At 40.3% G+C, this 22,131-nt stretch overlaps 1 protein-coding gene across 1 annotated transcript in view; it reads left to right on the forward strand.

Moving 5' to 3' along the window:
• The window catches only part of PCOLCE2 (procollagen C-endopeptidase enhancer 2), a 43,378-nt gene that overhangs the window by 15,419 nt on the left and 5,828 nt on the right, over positions 1–22,131 (forward strand). The window contains exons 5-8 of the mRNA XM_019532556.1: positions 2,022–2,158; positions 12,760–12,911; positions 16,614–16,697; positions 20,399–20,566. Coding sequence (XP_019388101.1) covers positions 2,022–2,158; positions 12,760–12,911; positions 16,614–16,697; positions 20,399–20,566 — 541 coding nt within the window. The remainder of the gene's footprint in view (positions 1–2,021; positions 2,159–12,759; positions 12,912–16,613; positions 16,698–20,398; positions 20,567–22,131) is intronic.

A 22,131-nucleotide genomic window follows, 5' to 3' on the forward strand; every position in this document is an offset into this window, starting at 1 on the left:
GACAGACAACAAATGTGGTCCCAATAAAAGGTGTTAATAATTTGTGCCACTTTATTGCAACAGATGTCTATTTGCCTTATGGTGGGAGAGCATGGGCAACCCAGAGCTGCCTGCATCCCAGGCAGGCACTCTTTAGCCTTGAGAGGCTGGGGTCCTGTGAGCCCCAGGAATTGCCAAGCAGGATCAGGTCCCTCAATCCTTGGGAGCACCTGCCCAGCTTTCCCCACTTCAGAGAGACACCTCCAGGAATTTCTGTGATGGGTCCCTGGATGTGGGGAACACCGACTTTCCCCACTTCCACAGATACACCCTGGAGATCGCTGGGGGAATGTTTCTGGCAGTGGAGACATGTTGCCTATTGTCCCACAAGATCAGTGGGTGATGTATGTTTTGCCTAGTGAAGTGGATCTATTGTGCTAGGGCACATTTTTGCACAGATGTCACCAAATGAAGTGAATCAGCTATTTCTAGTGTATCCATAGGAACAACAAAAATGTGTTTTTGTTTAGATGTGTTTTTATTAGGAAAAAAAAAAGATTAAATAGTAAGAAAACCTGGTTCTACCAAACTATGCATGCTCAGTAGGTTGTGCTCTGGCTGGGCAGGCACATGACTTCATATGCATACACCTCAGCATTAGTTTTGGGAAAAACCAGGAGGAAGACCTTCCCACATTTTAGCCCCAATATTTGAGTGGTTAGGGCATTTATCCAGGAATCAGGAAACCCAGCCCTCTGCGTTACCAGCACAGTGCCATAACTACTAGGCACCAAATTAGAGATTAGCCAGTTCCTTTTCCAGCCCTCTTCTTGAAGCATCACCACACATTTAATATTCATTGGGTTAAGCACAGTAGGGAAGTTTCTACCCCATTGGGAACTAGGGTCTGCTCCCTACCAGTGCAGCATCCATCTCACTGAGCCACACACCTTTCAGCTTGTTTGTTTCCTACTGACCCCACATATTCACCATTTTGGCTTCCAGCTTCAAAAAGGAGAAAGTTAATGGTCCCTTAGGTGGAGACAAGCACCCATGAAAAGAAACAAAAGTATTCTACTGATAATGTGTGCATTCCTTCATAAAATGTTAGAGATTTGGCACACTGGTCTCATTTGGTACTGTTTGAAAAAAGATGGGTTTGTATGATCAACCTGAATATCCTATCCTCTAAAATTCAGGTACATAGAAAAAACTGGAGGACTAAAATTAAATTTAAGAACCAAAAACTGTCTTGTATTTATCACTATAATGTGTAACTTTTTAAAAACTTCATAAGTGTTTTGCTTTTCTATCTCCATGTCAATTCCAAAGGCTTATAGTGACCAGATTCTAAAGTAAACAATTTTCACTGGCAAATAATGCCTTATATTATTTTACATTGCCCTTTTCCCTTCTTGTCAAGTCCTGTTTTCTTCCTGTTTAATCATTTTTTTAACAATAACATTTTTGTTGTTCTCATTCTCTATTTTCATTATCTTAGAAGCTCACAGCAGTTGCAGTTATTAATTGCTGGTCATTTTTAAATTCTGCTGAAAGCAGTGGAAAAAGACTGTTGACTTTGAGCTGAATTGGACCTCCTTACTTTTTCTTTTAAGCATATAAGCATGCAAGTAAATGACACTGAAAATTCTTGATCCTGTTATTTGAAATATAGTCCCAGCTTGAAGTTGTGTTTACTTTGGAGGCATGCATGACAAGTACAATACCCAAACATTAGATGTTAAGTTTTTATCCGATCTCTTACAGCCTCTACATCAAGTAAGATCATTATTTGAAAACGCTTTCATACACATCACTAGTATATTTCATTTAATTGCATGTTTTTGCCTACAAAATAAATTTATACTATATTTTGCAGATCTCTTCTTATTCAAGCAAACAGTTAAGTGATTAAGGAATTTTCCTTTACTGAAGGCAAAATGAATGAAATAATCCTTAATTATGAAATGATGTTACTTAGCATATTGAACACTAATAAACCTATATAAAACTTTAATTAGATACTTATGCTTTTTCTGCAGGTGATAGAGTTAAAATTTGAGAAGTTTGATGTGGAGAGAGATAATTACTGCAGATATGACTTTGTGGCAGTATTTAATGGTGGGGAAATCAACGATGCTAAAAGAATTGGGAAATATTGTGGAGACAGTCCACCAGCGTGAGTAATTTATTGGATTATTGACAGAGAAACAACTGTATGTCCTTTTGTTAACTCGCTACTATACTTTTCTTTTGAGACTATTTTCTACATCAAATTGATACGATTGGCATAATTTATTGTCTTAGATGCTCTGCAAAAAGTCTGTTGGAAGACTTAGTTTTTGAGATGCCTATATTATGGGAAAATAACTAGACCCCAAACTTACCACTGCCCAGTATTACTTCTGCACTCTACTTTTTGACACAGAAACCATGAAGCTGGGGCAGGCTAATTAGCACAACACTATGAGTCATAGTGCCAGTTAGGACGGCTGGGCAAAGCTTCAGTAGCTGATTCAGTTTGGGGGAGATTCGCCCCAATTCGGGGACTGAATCTCCGAATCTGAATCGAATTGGGAAACCAAGTAAAAGCTCTGAATCTATTCGAAGCAAAAACTTTGGAAAAGATTCAGCTGATTTGGCCATAGACTAACAGCTGCCTCCAACTGGTAAGTCTGTTGGGGTTAGGGGAGGGGAGAGAGAAGGGGAATAGGGGAGTAAGGGATTGGGGCTGGCACTGAGACAAGCTGCCCAGCTCGGCTGGGGGGGTGCACTCCTCTAGGAGGAGGTAGGGGGGTGTGGGATGTGGGTGCAGCAGCGCTGGGAGCAGGGGCTCTTCCCTGCTGCCACTTGCCCAGCTGGGGCAGGATGGGGGCACAGCTCACTCCAAGTGGAAGGGGGCAAGTGGCAGCAGGGCACAGCCTCTGCTCCCAGTGCTGCCACACCCACATCCTGCATTTTCTGCACCGGCTGGCAAGCAGCGACATGACTGATATGGGTGCGGCAGTGCTGGGAGCAAGCCCCACCTACATTGTGTCCCTCCAAACCGGCTGGGCAAGCAGCAGCAGGGGAGAGGACCTGCAGCTCCCCTCACTGGGTCAGAGGCAGGCATAGCCAAAGGAGCCATAGGAGAAGCCCCCATGGCTGCCCTGGCTGGCCCCATCCCCCACCCAGCCAACCCTCCCAGCACTTCAAAAAACAAAAAAAAGCGCCTCACTCACTGGTTCCGGCAGCAGTGATTGGGACCTCTGAGGGCTCATGGCAGAGTCCCTCTGCACAACACAGGGCAGTGGGGGGCAGTGGTGATCATTCCCACCCACCTGGCACCCACATGGCAGCTGTCGTGTCGCGCAGGTGCAGCACAGCTCAGCAGGGTGCCACGCACTATCTGGGAGCTGGGGCAGCTCCAGCATTCAGCTGGAGCCTGGCAGTGCTCTGCCCCAGCAGCCCCAGCTCCCTGATAGTGCACGGCATCCTGCTGAGCCATTCTGCACCCATGCCATGTGGCAGCTGCCACACGGGTGCCAGGTGTGGGGGGGGGCGATCCCCACTGCCCTGTGATCCGGGGGGGTTCTACCACGAATGCCCAGAGGCCCCAATTACCACTCCTGTAGCCGGTGAGTACAGGGCTTTTTCTTTTTTTAAGTGCCAGGACTAGGCTGGGGCTAGGGCTGGATGGCAGATGGGGCCAGGCAGCCATGGGGGCTTCGCCCGTGGCTCCGCTCACCTGGGTGAAGCAGGCACAGCTGGAGGAGCCACAGGAGACCCCGCAGGCTCCTGACTGTGTCTGCCTCTCCCCGGCTGATCCGAATCACTGAATCTCTCTGAATCAGTGCCAAATCTTCAGAAGTTGATTCAGCCGAATAAGTTCAGGACAGTGATCCACATCTCAGAATTGAATCAGTCCTCCAAATCAGCCAAATGCAAACTGAATACTTCCTTATTTGCACAGGCCTACCAATTAGCTTATATCAGGTGTCATACACAGCAGCTGCAGTATTCCAGATAGGGGAATACTGTGGATAAGAGCAGAGAAGCACACTGGAGGGCACTACTGCTGTATACAATAAATTTTCAGTCTGGATATAGCCACAAGGATCTTTTTTCCATAAGGGTTATTCTGAATGTGAAACATGCCCCTTGCGGTGATTAAATTTAAAATGCATTATCTCATAAAAAAAGCAACTTGCTGAAAAATGTAGTCTTATCTCATTTGAAAATCAGGTTGCACAGGCTTCAGGTTTTTTTTCTCCTTGGGTGCTGGGTTTTTTGGTGAACAGGTTATTTTAGTGCTTTGGGCCTCTAGTTAAACCATATTTCCTCCTATTCCAAGTAACAAGAATCCTTAAGAAAAAGCAAAATATTTCCCTAGTTCTCTTGAACTACAGTCTTCAATCCTATTGATGCAGGGTTTTACTAGTTTATCTTTGTCTCTCCCCAAGCTCCTACTCTGTGATAGATGCCCAGTTTCTTCACTTTTGGCTTGAGAGAGTTTCCTCAATAGTGCTTTAGGTAGGGGATCTTGGGCCATAACCATGGAAGGATTATTTTCCCCTTCAGTCAAAACCATGCGTCTCCCTGTTTCAAGAGTTATTTCCTAAATTATGTTTCCAGTTTCTCTCAGCACCTTCACCAGTTATTTTAACACATCTCCTTTCTGTGTTCATGTCATCGTCATCTCATTTTGGGCTTTTCCAGCCCCTCCCAAACTCCTTAATTAGGAAATAATCAATCCCAAATGTCCAATATCCCTCCCAGGCTCCTTTAATGATAAACCTTATATGTAGCCTCATTCCTGATTTCTGCCTACAATTTTTCTTTATATTCTCTGACATTCCTTCCCCACATGCTTTGCAATGATCTTCACAGTGTCTGGGATCTCTCTAGAATTCCTTTATTTTATGATGAATTGGGATTAATCCTTCCTGCCTTGTAGTTAAAGAGACAGGACTTGGAGTAGGGGTGTGGTTACCAACCCTTAAAGCACGGTTATGCAATGAGAGTATATTGGAAATCAGAATTGAGGTAGCTCTCAGTGCTGTTGAATTTTGCTTCCATTTTATATAGAGAAATGCAGATCAAGTTTATATATGGTATGTTTGTGTGTTCAATTAATCTCTGTACTTTAAATTCCCTAGCATTGGGTATCCAGGCTCTTTCCAAGGTAAGGCAAGATGACTGTGTATCTCAGACGTTGAACAAATCTCCAAAATCTTTGAATTATCTTGAGAACCTAATGTAGACCTCAGCTGCCCCAATCCAACACCCAGTTTTCAGCATCCGCTACTTGTCCCTTCATTCACTATCTGTTCTTTATTTATCACTATCTATATCGATATCTTAGTGCTGTTTCATTTAAATCACTGAAAAATACAGATTTGAGGTTACTTTTTTTAACCAAAAATTGGGGATTTATTTTAAATCAGAGAAAACCAGGATCCCTGCTTATAAGGATCTGGAACAATTTCAGAGTTACAGCATACTCTGTTTTTAAGTATGTCAGTTTAACTGTTAATTTTTTTTCTTAGTGATTATTCTGGGTTACATGATTAATTGATACACAACATCAAGAAGCTGATGTCTGCAGATTCTCAATTTTGGTACCAACATTGAGAAAATATTTTTAACTCAGCACTCATATTGTCCAGATGCCTTCATTCTTCAACTCTGTGGTACTAACATGCACACATATTTCATTTTTAATACCAAGTACTAAAACCCAAGAGTGTGAAAAGTCTTTTATTTCCAGGAGCTGTGATGGTTATGAAGAATTCTACCCTTGGCTTAAAGTCTAAAAATACAGCTCTAATGAGGAGCTGTCTGTAGTTAAGTTCACTCAGCTAGAAAAAAAGGCAACCAATGGCACTAATTATATAATCTGGTTTGGCAACAGCAGGTCTTAATTATTCCAAAAATCATGCAAGTTTTTTAGTGAGGTTAGTCATTTAAGATGTTCCTTTTCCATTGTTTATTTTATGTGGCTTTTTGATGCTAATCTACTTTAGAAGATGCCACGGTTAAGTTATGTTTATATCTGTCTGTCTGCCTATACACACACACATACTTAAAAATCACAGAATGATATATTATTTGAAGAGAGGCTAATATCTCAGAAATGGCTTCTCGTTGAATAGTCAAGAGACTTTTTTTCTTATATAACAACACTTTCCAACAACAAACTGGTAGACGGGGACAAATTGTTCTTCATAGTTATAGTCTCTACTCTGATTAGACTAGAGGCATTCTGTAGTCCTTTAAAAAAAAACAGTTTTATTTTGGAATTATCCTTTAATAAAGCTCTCAGTTAATAACTTTTATCTATTAAATTTATTTTGAAAATGGTCTGAGTAAAATGTTAATCATTTTTAATAATCCCATGTACCAAAACAATTGGGTTTTCTGGCCTATGTTTCATGCACCTAAGTTTAATCTCTGGCACTTGAATAAGAATGTAGGTCACTTCTAACTCCTTTCTCTTTTTTCTTCCCAGGAAATAAATATGCGACTGCTTTACATAAGTTTTTAGAGTTTATTGTTTTCTGTTAATTATTGTAGCTACAATTACTTGTCAGGCAAGAGCAGAAATAAAATAAACTGTATTTAGCTTCAGTTTTCTCAATCAACCCATTCTTGGCTTCAGTCCTGGAGTTGTACTTGAATTTATAATTCAGTGCCCCAGCACTACTAACAAACTTGTGCTATTGAGATCAAAAAACCCTGTGCATAGTGAGCCAGATTCTCCTTTAAAATCCAGTGCTTCCATGCTACTAAAGTGGTCTACAGGGGCTGAATTTTGGCTGTAGCTGGCCAGCTGAGGATTTCCATGGCTGGAGGGTATGCTGGTGGCATAAAGCCATTAGAGCTGGCTCCTGAGCCAACACCTTGCCTAGATGTCTCCAGTAGGGCTGTGCAAAGCTTTGGTCACTGATTCAATTCAGAGGAGATTCGGCTTGATTCGGTGGCTGAATCCGAATCAAATCAGGAGACCCATTAATCTCTCTAAATCAAAATGGAAGCCTCTGATTCGATTAGGAGAGATTCAACAATTTGGCCATAGACACAGCTTTATATGTTTTTTCTATATACCTTGAGGTACCAGGCGCAGCTCATGAACGCTGAGGTGGTGGGGTGGATAGAGCGTCCCACGGGACTGTGGGGGGGTCCCCCACATGCTCGGCAGTGGACCTGGAAATAGACCATAAGTACTTGCGGTCCACTTCCAGGTCCGCTGTGGAGCACATGGGGGGACCCCCCCCAACCCTGGTGACTGGTGTCTCCTGGGTCGGGGGGGCACCCAGGGTCCCACCATGGCCAATCATCAAGCTGGGGTGCATGGGGGGGGTCCCCCGCGCACTCAGAGGCAGACCTGGAAGTGAACTGGAAGTAGTTCTGGTCCACTTCCGGGTCCCCCGCACTCCTGTGGGATGCTTCACCCGCCCCACTATCTCAGTGTTCACAAGGCACGCCTGGTACCTCTGAGGATGTAGAAAAAACATATAAAGCTCTTTCTATGGCCAAATCGCCAGTTCTCCGAATCAGAATCAAATCTTCAGATTCGGCCAAATTGAACAACAGGGCAGGCCCTATGAGGAGAAGCTATGGGACCTGAACCTGTTCAGCCTCCAAAAGAGAAGACTGAGGGGGGATCTAGTGGCCTATTATAAACTAGTCGGGGGGGGATCAGCAGGCATTGGGGGAGTCACTGTTCCCCCGAGCACCGCCAGGAGTGACCAGGAATAACAATCACAAGCTGGCAGAGGGTAGGTTTAGGTCAGATATCAGGAGGCACTACTTCACGGTCAGGGCGGCTAGGGTCTGGAACCAACTTCCAAGAGAAGTGGTGCAGGCTCCTACCCTGGGGGTGTTTAAGAGGAGGTCAGATGAACATCTTGCTGGGGTCATTTGACCCCAGTACTCTTTCCTGCCATGGCAGGGGGTCGGACTAGATGATCTGCTCAGGTCCCTTCTGACCCTAGAAACTATGAAACTATGAATCAGGACAGTGATCCAAATCAGCTAATTTAATCACTGTCCCTTGAATTGATCTGAATCTGAATTGAATACTTCCTCCTTCGCACACCCCTAGTCTCCAGTATACAGGAATGGCTGTGGGAAGGACTTAGAAAGTAGCATGCCAATAGCATAAATTAGGCTGCTGTAATTTATGGCAAAGGCAAAGCACGGCATCCTGACTATTTGGTCTCCTCTCTCCAAGTGACAGCCAGACGCAGGGAAGAATCTGGTTCCATGCCCAGCCTGTGCCCTATCTTCTTAATTGTTAATCCTTCTATCTTTGCTTTCACATGTATGATGTAGGCAGGAAATCAAGTTTTAGAATTAATTTTCAGAGTGAATACACATAATATCACTTATAGATTTAATTTAAATGAAACACTAACATTGTTTTTTGGAAAGGGCTAATTCATATTTAGAGAATCTGTTCAACCTATCATCTGCAGGTACCATTTTAAATGCAGATGGGAAACTAATTAGCACACAAGATCCTGAAAGCTAAAGCCAACCTCAGGCAGCTTTGCCTTTTAATTGAAATCCAGTTATGCATTTTTTCTTATTAATGTTTCCATTCCAGTTGTTAGTTTTATTATTAGAACAGAGATGTAACAGCATTAATCAAGCAAGCATGGCATTAGTGGGAAACGTGGGTAATTTAATCTCTGCTGATACATTTATGCCTTGGGTAAATATTCATTATGATATGGTTTTGTAATTATTTACATCTTAGAAATGATCTGAAGACAAGGATGGATTGTTGCTTTGTAGTAGGCCAATAGCAATGCTTTATGCAATAAATAATATGCAGAAATTTCATTAAAATGTGAAACACTTTCTAGTGATTAGGTCAGGGGACTGGGTGTTAATCCTCTTAGTCTGTATTTCTGCTTCATCACATCCTGCTGTGTTCTCAGGTTTTTGGGGTAGACCTAATTTAATACCTATTGACTTAAGTGGAATTTTAATCAGATCCCTTTTATGACATCATTTGTTCAATTTATTCTTCTAGAAAATGGGCCCGGTAGATATTTCATAGGGTAACATGAGGCTCAATAAATATCTTTGGTCCCTAGTCAACAGTGGAGTATAAAGCAGATTGTTTCAAGAAAAGTATTTCTCTATAAAGGTGAACTTTTAATTAATCAAATTTGTTATTTTTTTGACAGTAAAGCATTAGGTAGCTTTTGATATCTATATATCTATTAAAACATAGGGTGAAGGAGATCATTCCAGTATCATATTTATTTATCTTTTTAAATGGCAAAATATCTGATGCAAAACAAGCTAGGGAAGCTTAAAATCTAGAACAACTCTAAAGATCAGATTAGAGCACTGGAAATTAAAATGTTCATTCAGGATCTTCATTACTTATAGACTATGGTATACCTTGCATATAGTGCGCCACAAAATTAGTTATGCACCTTATTTTTAAAATGTTGAATGAAGAAAAGAAAGATCTTTCCTTGTAATAAGCAAAGCAGGCCCCCTCTACAAGTTACAGGTATTGTGCAATTACCTGGGTAACTGTGTAATTACCTGCAGACCAGCTATGCATGCAAAGTAGCTATCACACGATAAACAGGTCCAACCAGCTATGAAGTTAGACCTCAAAAATGTGTACTAACTTTATAGGTAGTTGCTGTTGAGCTTTTCTGAAAAATCTAGATTTCTTTGAATGACTGCCCTGCTCTCATCACCATCTGTTTCACATTAACAGCAGTGATTTCACATTTTCTTCTGGATCAAGGCTGTCCAACTCATGAGCAGCCAGGGGTTGCATGCCCCCCTAACTGTGCAGGCCTCCTGTTATACTGCTGACACTGCCACATCATACTGCAGATGCTCCCATGCTATGCCATGCTTCATAGGCACATTCTAGGCCCCTTGCCTCCAGGGGTAGGGGCAGGGAGCTGGAGCCAGAGAAGGGAGGGGGAGCCTGGAGCAGTGGGAAGAGTGGCAGCCAAGCAGGAACTTGCAGGCCACAATTTAATCTCCAGTGTATTTGGACACCCTGTTCTAGATCATTTATGAACATATAAAATTGTCTCAGCAATAGAATGAAGCCCCTGTGTAACTTTACTAGTAATATCCTATTTGATTATTCCCTATTCAGATGTCTTTTAGAAGCCCGTCAGCCTGTTCTCAAGTCATTTAATAAGTATTTTCTTTATACCATATCATAAAACTTTTTTAATCAGAATATTGAGCGTGTTACAAAAGTCAGTATATTTTTATATCTGTGCATTTGTCTTAATCAACTTAACTTGTGAACTCAACAATATGATACAAGACTGATTTGCCAGTAAATTGTGACTTGAAAACCTTATCTCAATTGACTGATAGACTGGAACTTTAAGATAATAAATTTAATTTACTTTTACCAAAACACTGGAAGTATTTTGTAAGTCATTTTAGGCATAGTGTAATTAAGATCCAGTTGCACAACTTGAACTCAATTCCTGATTCTTCTGTGAAGAGTACTGTCCAGGCAGCATAGAATCATAGAATCAATGAGTCGTTAGGGACCTAGATAGATCATCGAGTCCAACCCCCTGCCATGGGCAGGAAGGAGCACTGGGGGTGGGAGGGGTCACAAGACCCCAGCCAGGTGCCTATCCAGTCTCCTCTTGAAGATTTCCAGGGAAGGTGAGAGCACCACCTCTCTGGGAAGCCTATTCCAGGCTCTGGCCACCTTTACAGTGAAATAGTTCTTCCTAATATCTAACCTAAACCTATCCCCCCTCAGCTTGTGGCCATTGTTCCTGGTGACTCCAAGGGGGGCCCTTGTGAACAGACTTTCCTCGAGTCCCTGCTGCTGGCCCCTGATAAGGTTGTAGGCAGCCACAAGTGAAGCTTCAAAATCTATTGAAAATTATATTTAGTACTTTATTTATCCTCTATATAGTCAAAGTTGCAGGGAGAGGTGGACAGGCAAGAAGTCACACCAAGTGAGGCACAACAGCAAAAGTAAAACATGTTTCATTTAGTAAGAGAAAGAAAGGAACTTTTCCTTCCACTTTGTGCCTCACTGAAAAGTTATAAAAATTTAACAGCCTGAGCACAAATCAACTCATTGAGCTATACTGAAATACTGTAATGAAAAAATAATTAATGCATATTGGCTAATAGGAGAAATAGGCTTTTATGAGGCTGTTCTACACTAGCACTCCTGATAGATACAGTTATAGCATGCTCGGTTCTACTCTGATGACAGGTCAGTTACTGAGAAGTAGGAAGGTGTGGGAAATTAAACAACTCAGAGAACAGTCGGGAAAGAATGCCGTGTATTAAGTGAATTATAGGATGAGCTTTCTGAAAAAGCCTGAAGTACAGTATTAAAATAGTCCAAATGAGATGATGCGATGTGCGTAAACAGGTCAAATACACTACACATGTTGGTTCTGTTATTTACTCCTGGTGTTTTGCAGGCAGAACATAGCTTTCACAAAGCTAATAAATAGGATCTTGTAATTCCACAGGACTGCGCCAACTTACTGGGAAAGAAAGCAAAAGTCCGTGTAAACACAAAAATAACTCTTGGTTGCAGAATTCCAGATAAACATAAAGCTAAGAGTGTATGCATAGCAAAGCCACAACTAACCAGTGTTAGTTAACCTCTGAAACTTCAGCCAAAAAATGAAGAATTTTTATTTTAAAGACTTAATTTGGAGTTTCAAGAATGCCCACATAAAGCTTATGAAATAGACCTCCATCAGTTTTATTGGAAGAGAAGGGTGGCAAGCATCATTACTGGTAATTTTATCAGGTTTAGCTTTTAAAACCATCTCCTATCTTCTTCCCTTCCTCAAGAACCTTTTCCTTATCTACATATTTCCCTTTCTAATCTAACCTTTCTCCTTTTTCCTTTGTGCTCTTTCCTTTGTTTGAAAAACTGCTAGCAATTATTCATGAATATCAAGCTGATGCCTGAAAAAGTATGAAAGAACTAGGGAGGGGAGAGAGGATTGTCTGTAGAAGCACAAGATGATCACAGAGAAGCTCTTATTGAATTACAATAAGACCCAGAGGCAATCAGTATTTGGGGCCAGTTTGTAGTAGGTGCTGTAGTTTATGAAGTGACAGTTGAAGTAGCTGCAAATCCAGAACAACAAAAATATATTCAACTGGCAGGGCTGAGATTTGGTGGTGAATACCAAATTGTTGACAAAGCTGAGCCCACAAAAGGTAATGCTTAAACTTTTAAACATTTTTTCTGTTCTTTTCAAAGAATTTGGAGTCCAATATTAAAAATGATTTTCCCAAACCTTTCCGACTCATAAGGGGTTTTTTTCATTAAGAAAAAGTAGTTTAAAAATAAAAACCCTTCCTACCTTTAAGGACATTTTTAGTTCTTCCCCATGGCCCACATTAATTCCATTTCTCTTAATCCATGATCCTGAGTTGAAGTTATACAACTGAATTTGAAGATATGCTTTCTGATGTTACTTTCAGAAATCTCAGGTTTATGACTCAACTGCATGATCAGGCAGAAGGAGCTTGATGATCTTAGCACAGATGTGCTTTCTTTTGCTGTAATCTATCCTTTCCTACATCTTGAGCAGCTCAGTGGAACCTGATTTTGTCTTCTTCTAAGGCCCTGAAACCTAATGGAAGTCACTGTTATCTATTTAAAGTGAAACTACAGTTATTTTTCACCATGAATGTTAACCCCCTCCCCAGCCCCCCAAATCCCACCCCCCCAAAAAAACCCAAATCTTTTTGGCTTTTAAGGGGTTCAACACTTAATAAAAAATGTTTCTTTTTCAGGCCTGTTGTATCTGAACGAAATGAATTGCTCATACAGTTCTTGTCTGATTTAAGTTTAACTGCTGATGGCTTTATTGGTCATTATAAATTCAGACCCAAAAAGCTGCCCACAACTACAGCTCCTCCTCCAACAACAACTCCTCCTGCAACAAGTAAGTTTTAATGGTTTCATTTATTTTATACTGAAGAAGGAAAAATTTCAGGACAAGGAAAGATTCTGTACCAAGAAGCACATTAAAATCTAGAACTTGGTTTTGTGGTTTGTTTGCATTAAAAAAGCTGAGGGAATGCATGAAAATGAATGTGCTCAGGGGAATAACTATAATCTATTTAACATAATTAAAGAAAACTCAAATCTAGATTTTACTGTACCTGTAACAGTCACAGTTGGAAAAAGTCTTATCATAGAAATATTGAACAAGGATTAGCTAGACATATTTCTGAATCCATTCATTTTTCTGATAGCTAGCAAGTATCTTCTACCATGACAAACAGTGCAGTGAAATTGATATTTTAAATAAATTGTTTACTTCTCTGAAAACTGCTTTGGCTTAGACCTCTGAGGAAATTATGAAATTGTTTCTAGATGAGTTTGTATGTAAAAATGGTCCAGACTTGTCTTTGCCATGCTGCTCAATTTCTAAGATTCAATGAATGGTAAGAAGGCTAACTGAATTCTCATTAGACTCTCCTGGCAACAGCATAGAAGCATTTTTTCTTTGGAAGTAGATCTTTTGCAGATTTAAAAAATCATAGCATCTTAGAGAAGTATGGCTGGAAGGGACCTCCATAGGTCATCCGGTCCAAACCCCTGCCTGAGGCGGGATCGTCCCTATCCAAACCATCCCATACAAATCCATAATCTAATCTGTTAGTGAAACTACAGTCAACCCTGACACAACACAAAACATAACATCCTAACCTGGCACAGGTAAAACAGAGGGACCATGGCAGCCAATGTCCTGCCACAGTAAAAGGTTGTTAATATAAGTTCAAGTGATACCATGCCCACTGCTACAGAGGAAGGCAAGATCCCCCACAGGCCATACCAATCTGACTGTGAAGTAAAACTCTTTCGTGATTCCAGATAGGGAGATCAGCCTGACCCTGAACAGAACGACAAGACCCTCTAGCCAGGAGCACTGGCACCCAGTCACAGTCCCCAGCCTTGGCTGCAGCCAACACCCAGTGTCTCTGAGGAAGGCTTCAAAAAACATCCCTTGACAAATGTAGCAGCCAGTGGGGGGGAGGGGAATTCCCTCCAAGCCACATGAGGCAGCGAGCAGAAAAAATGTCCATAAGTTTGTGTTCTTTTATTAAAAGAACTGTGCAATACTAACAAATAAGACCCCAGTTTATCCTCGACTATATAGAGAAGCAGTGGGACATTTCCAGTATGTTTCACCAAATTTTACCTTGTTCCTGGGAAGTTGAAGGATTTTAACTCTTGCAGTTTCTCTATACTGGATAGAAAATATTCCAGGAACAATGACAGTGTAAATGCATCTTACCATATTTACTCAACTATAAGGCAACCCCCAATAATTAGATTTTATATATGGAAAATTTATAAATTTGATATAATTTTTCTAGGTATAGAATCTAATTATTAGAGGTTTGTCTTGAATTTATCAATCTCTTACTGCTACAGCAGGGAAAATAAATTGGGGTGTGGGGGGGTCAGATAGCTGCTTTGCTGCCCCGTCCCCAACTTCCTCCTCCTGTAGCCCCTTCCCCCTCTTTACTTTCAGACCCTGCTCTCCCTGAGCACGTGGAAGTGAGGAACAAATCTGAAAAAACTTGCCTTGAAATAAACATAGCTGTAGCAATTTCATAATAGTACCAATAGACTTAATTCATCCAACATTGATGCATTTCACGTTTTTTGAAACTGCTGCAAGATTTAGCACAGGTACTCCACAAACATTTTTAAGGAGCACTTTTGTACCTACTTAGAGTTCAGACTCTGCATGATATTAGTCCAAAGCCAAAAGGCTCATGATTTTTCATGGGCCCTTCCAGAGTCAACAGCATTTCAAGCCATGGTGACCTACAGCTCAGCACTGCTCAGTATGTGCATGTACTCCAGATACCTCCTCTCCACCCAAATCCACATGCTAATTAGCCTTCATTCATGACTGGAAGTGGGTGTTCTCGTCCTGGGATCTTCCAAAAATGTATATGAAGATGAGGTATAAAGCCACCTGGTCTAACTTCCCTTCATGGAGGGTAGGGCCACACTAATCATGTGACAGGCTGAGAGAGGGCCTGACAGAGGGATTTGGGGCCTTATTCGGTGATGTTTTCCAGACATTTAAAGCTGGTGAAGAAGCAGGAATAATTGGAAATGGGAAAGAAAGGTGGGTTGTGCTAGCTTATCCTTGTGGTAGGGTCCATCAGTATTTTTGCCCCATATGGGTCATGTACTTGATAGTGATGCTCAGTGTTGGCTACATTTAATCAGCTTCATAGTTGATTTGTTACTGAAAGCTTACTGCTTTTAGTAGAACTTCAAAGACAGGCAGTGTATTTAAAGTGGTTTCCTTATATGCAAGTATAGCTTTTCCCTCCCATGTTGATTGGAGGAGAAAAAACCTTGTCCTACATTGGCGTAAATACAGTATTTATGGTGTTTTTTGCAGTATATGGTTTGATTTTTATATTTAAAAACAGATCAAATTGTAAGAGTAGCTTTACAGGGGTTTTCAGCAGGAAACTGAAGCAGTGTGACATTGAAAACATGTGAAGTTGTCTTTGGGTGAAAGTAAATGTTTTAAAAACTAAGGTCACAATTAATTTTAAAAGCAAGATAATTTTGACATGATAGCAAAGAGAACCCTAACAATGAACAGTGCAGTTTTTCCTCAATGAATTACAGTTGACAAAATATATTCTGTAATGTCTGATCCTAGTCACTAGTATGAGTTAGAAAATTTCTGCAGTATCAGTATGCAAGGATTTTTACCGGTGATATCTTTTACTGGACCAAGTACATGGTTGGGATAGACTTAGACAAGCTTTTGAATGCAATGCATTTTTCTTCAGGTCTGAATGTGTTGCATTTGAAAGCTTGTTTTAGGTGCTTACCCACATTCAAATGATCTGGAAGAATTCCTCCAGGTTTATTTTCCTCGTAGAAAAACTTACCTGGATATGCCTGAAGAGAGATTTGATTGCTGAGCATCTGAAGAGGGGAGGGCTTGCAGTGCTGACACTATGCAGGGAGAGCGCCCCTGTATACAAATCTCAGTATGCTCTGCTGGTGCTCTCAGTCTGCAACAGAGATAGATGGCAGCACTACACTCGGCAGACCTGATTGACTGACCCACACTGCTTAAAGTCAGCCTGTGTCCCCCTGCTTCATAACCTGGGAATTGTGAAGAGGGTATGTTATGTTCCCTGCTCAGTTGGAGCAGTACAACCCAGTGAATGACCATCTCCCTGGGGAAGTGGGGGCAGCAAAGCACCTTCAGTTGTTGGAGAACTGTGCTGTGGCTTCTCTCGGAAGAGAATATGAACAATATTTGCTTTAACAGGAGAGACTGTCCTGGGAGTGACTCTCCTGGTTGTTTCCAGGTTATTTTTCTCCTGGACCAGTCATTTTTGCTCTGGGAAAAAAAATCCTAAACATCTACTGTGTTCATGGTTTCTCCTGGGAGTGCAGCAAAGGGAATGTCTGTATATGGCCTGAATCAAGTCTTTCCTTGAAAAGCTAAGTCTAGTTACAGATTGTAAATATCAGGGGAAAAAACTTTATTCTGTTATTAGAATATATTTCAAAATACCAAATACCAATTTTACTCTCTTCCTTTCTTTTCTTTCTTTTTTTTTTACCATTTTGTTCTGTGAAAAAGCTTTGAAACCAACTGTTGCTCTCTGCCAGCAAAAATGTAGAAGGAGCGGGAGTCTTGAGAGCAATTACTGTTCAAGTAACTTTGGTAAGAACAACCAAGTTTATTTCTTTATAATTAGTGACTTGGGACTGTGTTTAGTCTTAGAGAAATTACACAGAATTTAGTTGTAAATTGCCATTCATACAAGGGAAATGGTTTCACATCATCCTATCTGCAGGCATCTTACATTAGGATCTGTGTATTACTTAATGCATTCCTGGAGATGTTTTGAAGTAGAGAGTGAATGTGCATCAGAAACAAACATACTCTCTCTCAGTCTCAACATAAATGACTAAACAGAAAGTGAACTGTTGCTATATGAAAGTCTTAATTCAGGTACTATGTTGGCATGCTGTTTTGCTGGAACAGCCTGTATATTTTTATGTTGTACATACTGCATTACTCAATTTCATAATTCAGTCTGAAGACATCCAAAATATTTTTTGAAGAATTTAGAAATTAGACATAGAAAAGACATGAAAGTCTGAGCACTACTTTCCTCTTTCAACTGTAAATCACAGATGGTAAATAATGCTTTACTATATTTGGTCATTACTAACATCTGATGACTTGCCAGTGATCTCAAGTGCTCCTCTATCATTACTGTTAAACCCCATTACCTTACAACTGCAATGTAATTACCATCTTTTCTGCAAAAGAAAGCCCTCCACAAGGGCCCCAGTCTTTCAGTAATCTAGGCTGCTTTGTGCCATTTTCCTAGGATGCAGTAGCCCTCAAACACAACAGATCTGGGCCACAAAATCTCCCATCACAGGCAGGTTCTAGTTATCATGGAGTCACTGGACTACTTTTTGATCCCTGCCTTCCTGGCTACCAGTCTTAGGATGTGGCAACTGGTGAAATTAGAAAAGATTTCAGGTTGTTCTAATTTACCCCTATTGCAGGCTGGTTTAGGATCAAAGGGAGCCTAGAGTTATCTTTTGTCCTCTCCCCCTACTCCCCCTTAATGAGTTGTGCTGAGAACACCTTAATGTTTATCCTGAATATGTAGCAAAAGCTTTGGTGGCAATTGAGTATTAATGCAAATTCAGTGCACATTTCCTTTACCCTAATGAAATAAGTGAACAGATCTCAGAGTTCACCTGGTTTCTGATGATTAACTGAAGTGTCATTTCTTCTCCAGGATGAAAGTAAAATTATGCACCATGCTTTTCCACTGTCTGTTGTGTTAATTAATGCAAAAGGTTTCTTCTCTGACCTGCATTTTGTAACCACAAAATTTGGTTACTTGTCTTTGAAAGAACACTTCCTTTATCATCACTTTTATTGTGATATGTGCATTTCCCCATGTTTGTATTAACCATGATCAGAAGAAATATATTTGATGGCAGTATAATTAAAGGAATACATTATATCAACTCAATTAAAGAAATACATTACATCAATTTCTGTAAATATTTATGCAAAATATTGATTATACAGGTATTTAAAATAATCAAAATGTATATTAATTATTTATTGAATCATCTAAGCTTAGTATAGAATCAATCCTTGTTGCAGTATTACACATAAACTGGTATAAGCAATTGGAAACCGGTTCAAATCTGTAATACAATAGAAGTTCCGTGCGCATAAACTGCCTTCAAAATGGCTGAAACCAGTTTAAGATAAATCTGGATTGATGTAGTATCAGACTTAACTGATTCAAGTTAAATTGGTTTATTGAACTTCTGTCCCAGATCCCCTCCAGATTTAAGTTACCGCATAGTCCCCCAGCATCCCAGAATTCTTTGCACCCCTTCTGCAAAAGACCCCTTGCAGGGTAGGTGGGCTAGCCTTGGCCTAAGCTTTCTACTCCAACTGAGCAGGGAGGTGTGTTCTAGTGCTCCCCAGGTTCTGGCATGGGCCACTGCAGGCATGTGGTTGCATTTCCAGAATCAAACGTGAATGTCTGTTTATTTGCTTATCGGTTCAGTCTATATAGCATAGACTAACCTGTGGATATTGAATCGATTCAGCCTCAGGTTTTTTCTTAACCCAAAATAATTATGTATGCTATTGGTCTGCTTCTTTCTGATGCATAGAGACAGGCTAATGAGTTCATTTCTGCTTGCTTTTTTATATTAGGAACATTAGGTTACTTTTTCCCTTGTTCCAGGTATCTTTGCAAGACATACTGGTTGCTTGCAGACATGGTGGGATGTGGAGGAATGGTGCTTTATTTTAAACTCAGCGCACTTTTGTGCTATGCCCAGCACATGCCCAGAAGAGGCATCGCATTAGTTGCACCCAGCTTTCCCAACATCTGTACAGATTGGGCACTTTAGTGGGGCTTTTTGGGTGCTTTTATCTAATCGCTGATTGAATCAGCTTAAGCTAAAAGTGCCAAAAAGTCCTGCTGAAGTGTCCTATCTATACAGATGCTGCAGAACCAGGCTGAAGTAACACACTGCTTCTTCCAGTAAAGTGCAGTTTTGTTTTGTTTGTTTTAGTTAACATCTGTCAGCACCCATTGATATTACATGGTTTAAATTTAAACTGCAGTCTATGGCTGCTGACAGACATGGAAAAAAAACCCTGAAGAAAACTGCTTTACTGGAATAGGCAGTGTGTTAGTACAACCTAGCTCTGCAGCATCTATATAGATCCTGCATTTCAGTGGTTGTTTTTGGGACCTTTATCTAAATATTCAATCAGGTACTAGATAAAAGTGCCATAAAAGCCCCACCGAAGCCCCAATTTGTACAGACATTGGGCGAGCTGGGTCCACCTAACACAATGCCTCTTCTGGGGATGAGCTGGGTTCGGTGCACTCCAAGTTTAAAATAAAGTGCCATTTTGCTTTAGGTTTTTTCACATCTGTAAGCAGGCTATGATTTACTGAGGCCACTATAATAAAGAGGCTGATTCTGGAAACTCAAAGTTCCCTTTTCCCCTCAGGTGAGAGTATAGGAAACTATAGTTTCCCTTCTAGCCCAATATGATGTCATTAACCCACCTATTTTTTTTAACCCTCTAAAAAGCACTCCAGTAAAAACATGGATGCCAAAACCTGATATTGCTAATGGGAGAAAAAAATCACCTAGAATAATAATAAAACTATACGTGGCCCTAATGTATAAAAGGCCTGTTTTTGCTTTGCGGTTCACCTTCTAAGGACAATATATGTGTTTTGTGCAGTCTATCACCATCACAATTAAGAAAATTATACATAGGCTGACAATAGATGAATTTGTAATACGCAAACCTTGATACGTAAACCTTGATAGTGCATCTCCCTTTAAACTCTACATTTGTCTATTTCTGACAAAAATGATACATTTTCAAACAGGATTATTCTTGTGAAAAGAACAAAATATGACTTAAAGCACTTTGTGGTCTTGTTCGTTTTTTGAAGAGATAAGAGGAAATGGATCTTTCCAACAGTGGAAAATTTAAAATACTGGGCTAATGAAGAAAAAACAATTTGGCTTTTCTCTAGCAAGTAACAGCTTGTCCTGTACTCCCTAGGTGTATTTGCGTTACTTGTACAAAGAATAAGAGTCAAAATCAAATAGAATTTTTCTGTTTTAAATTATTATTGTACATTGGTTTATTTTATCTATTTTTTTGTATAATCCAATACCCTGTTCTGTTTTAATTTTAAGATAGAACGTGCAATTTTATTGCGTGCTTTTAGCAAACACTGTACATTCTATTGATTTTATTTTATTGTTCATTTTATTGTGTTATTTTAGTGAAAGCTGTAACTTTACTACTACTACTAAATATCCTTTTGTATTTAGTAATAACTGGAACTGTAATCACAGCAGTCACACGGGGTGGCAGCTTACATGCAGTGATATCAATCATTAATGTATATAAAGAAGGAAGTTTAGCAATCCAACAGGCTGGCAAGAACCTGAGTGCCAAGATCACTGTTGTCTGTAAACAGTGTCCTTCCATCAGGAGAGGTAAGGAAAAAAAACTTTACTTATCCCTAAGGGGTATCGATTTGCTGAGCTGTTGTGCTAACACCAAAATTAAATTTAGGCATCATGTAATATCTCAGGATAACCCACGTGAAAGAAGTGAAAGCTAATCATCTAACACATTGGTTTGCAGTCATTTGGCCTAAATGACTCTGCATCTTTATAGGTAAACAGCTACTTGATTTCAGATCGGGTGCTTTATTTCATGTCAGAGGGAAACTTTTTAAATTTAATACATCTGTGGGCAAGGCAAAACTATTTTTACATTTAATTCATGGAGTTGTTCAGTTTGTGAAGTCTAAAGACCTGGAAATGGTTTGGTTTGGCAAATGAGATTTGGCTAGATTTGATTTGGGGTTTACACATCTGAGAGCCTGTTTTCATATGCAGTTATTTAGAGGAGTGGAAATGCAAACAAAGTAAACCCACAAGGCCTATTAATATAATAGCAAATGACAGACAATAGCTTCATTCAAAATGTGACCTTTTCTCCTCCATAACTATTCTGAACAAATTTTACATAGTATTTCTCCACCTCCATTCCCTTATAGGTAGATTGTTATTTTTATTTTATTTTACTAGCTGGTAACACCATTCTAGCTATACCAAACAATACTGTAGATACTGCATGCCACATAAGGCAACTTCCAATGAAATGTTATCATGATGACCAGTGAGATGTTGTAAGAAATGCTAAGATTGTTTCATAGTAGCTAGCAATTAAAACAGGGTAAACTAGCCCCACCTCCTGAGTAAGCAACAGTAAAAAGCAACAATGACACCAACATTGGAACAACAGCAGGGAACCATCAGAATAATTCACCTAGCAGTTAAGCAAAACATGCAGGATACTATTCTCATGGACCCAGAGGGACAGCTTTCCATCTCTAGCTCCGTGTGTGCAAAAATGAAATTTATTTCCTACCTATGGGGACTTTTTTACCATCCAGACTTTTCCCAGTCTGATGAAGGGCCTTTGAGCCTGAAAGCGTGCAGAAAAGGCTATTTTTTGCGATTTCTCAGTCAGTCTAATAGAAGGTATCATTTTGGAACCAAGAGTTCTAGATTTTTGTATTTCTTTTTATCTCAGACCAACACGGCTACCAAGCATATCCCTGACAGGATACTACCGGCGTTTAAACATACGGATCCAAAGTGGCTAGCATCAAAGAAAAAAAGTGTTGGCAGAAACTAGTTTTTGCTTTTACCTTGTGATGCCTGGAATCTGGATGCCTGATTTCCTCGGTGTGGCAAACTGTCTCCCTTACGTAGACTGCTGGCTCCAGACTACACTCTGTTTCTTTCCAAATCCTCTTGAATTATTTAATATATATTAATTCCTAGAAAGTTCCCTCACTTGCTCACTTCCTGCCATCCCACCCATCTGCCTGGTGCCTTGCAAGCCCCGAACCTTCTGGGACCATAAAATACTTAAATCCATATCATAGCTCTGCAGCCATGGACTAATCATATGCCAAGATCATCCCCCCAGTAGTCTTGTTAGTATTTTACCTGATTTCCTTTCCATGCATCCATGACCTCCCCAC

The sequence above is a fragment of the Crocodylus porosus genome, unplaced genomic scaffold (genome assembly GCF_001723895.1).
Source record: "Crocodylus porosus isolate Cpor-Errol unplaced genomic scaffold, CroPor_comp1, whole genome shotgun sequence".
Lineage (NCBI taxonomy): Eukaryota > Metazoa > Chordata > Crocodylia > Crocodylidae > Crocodylus > Crocodylus porosus.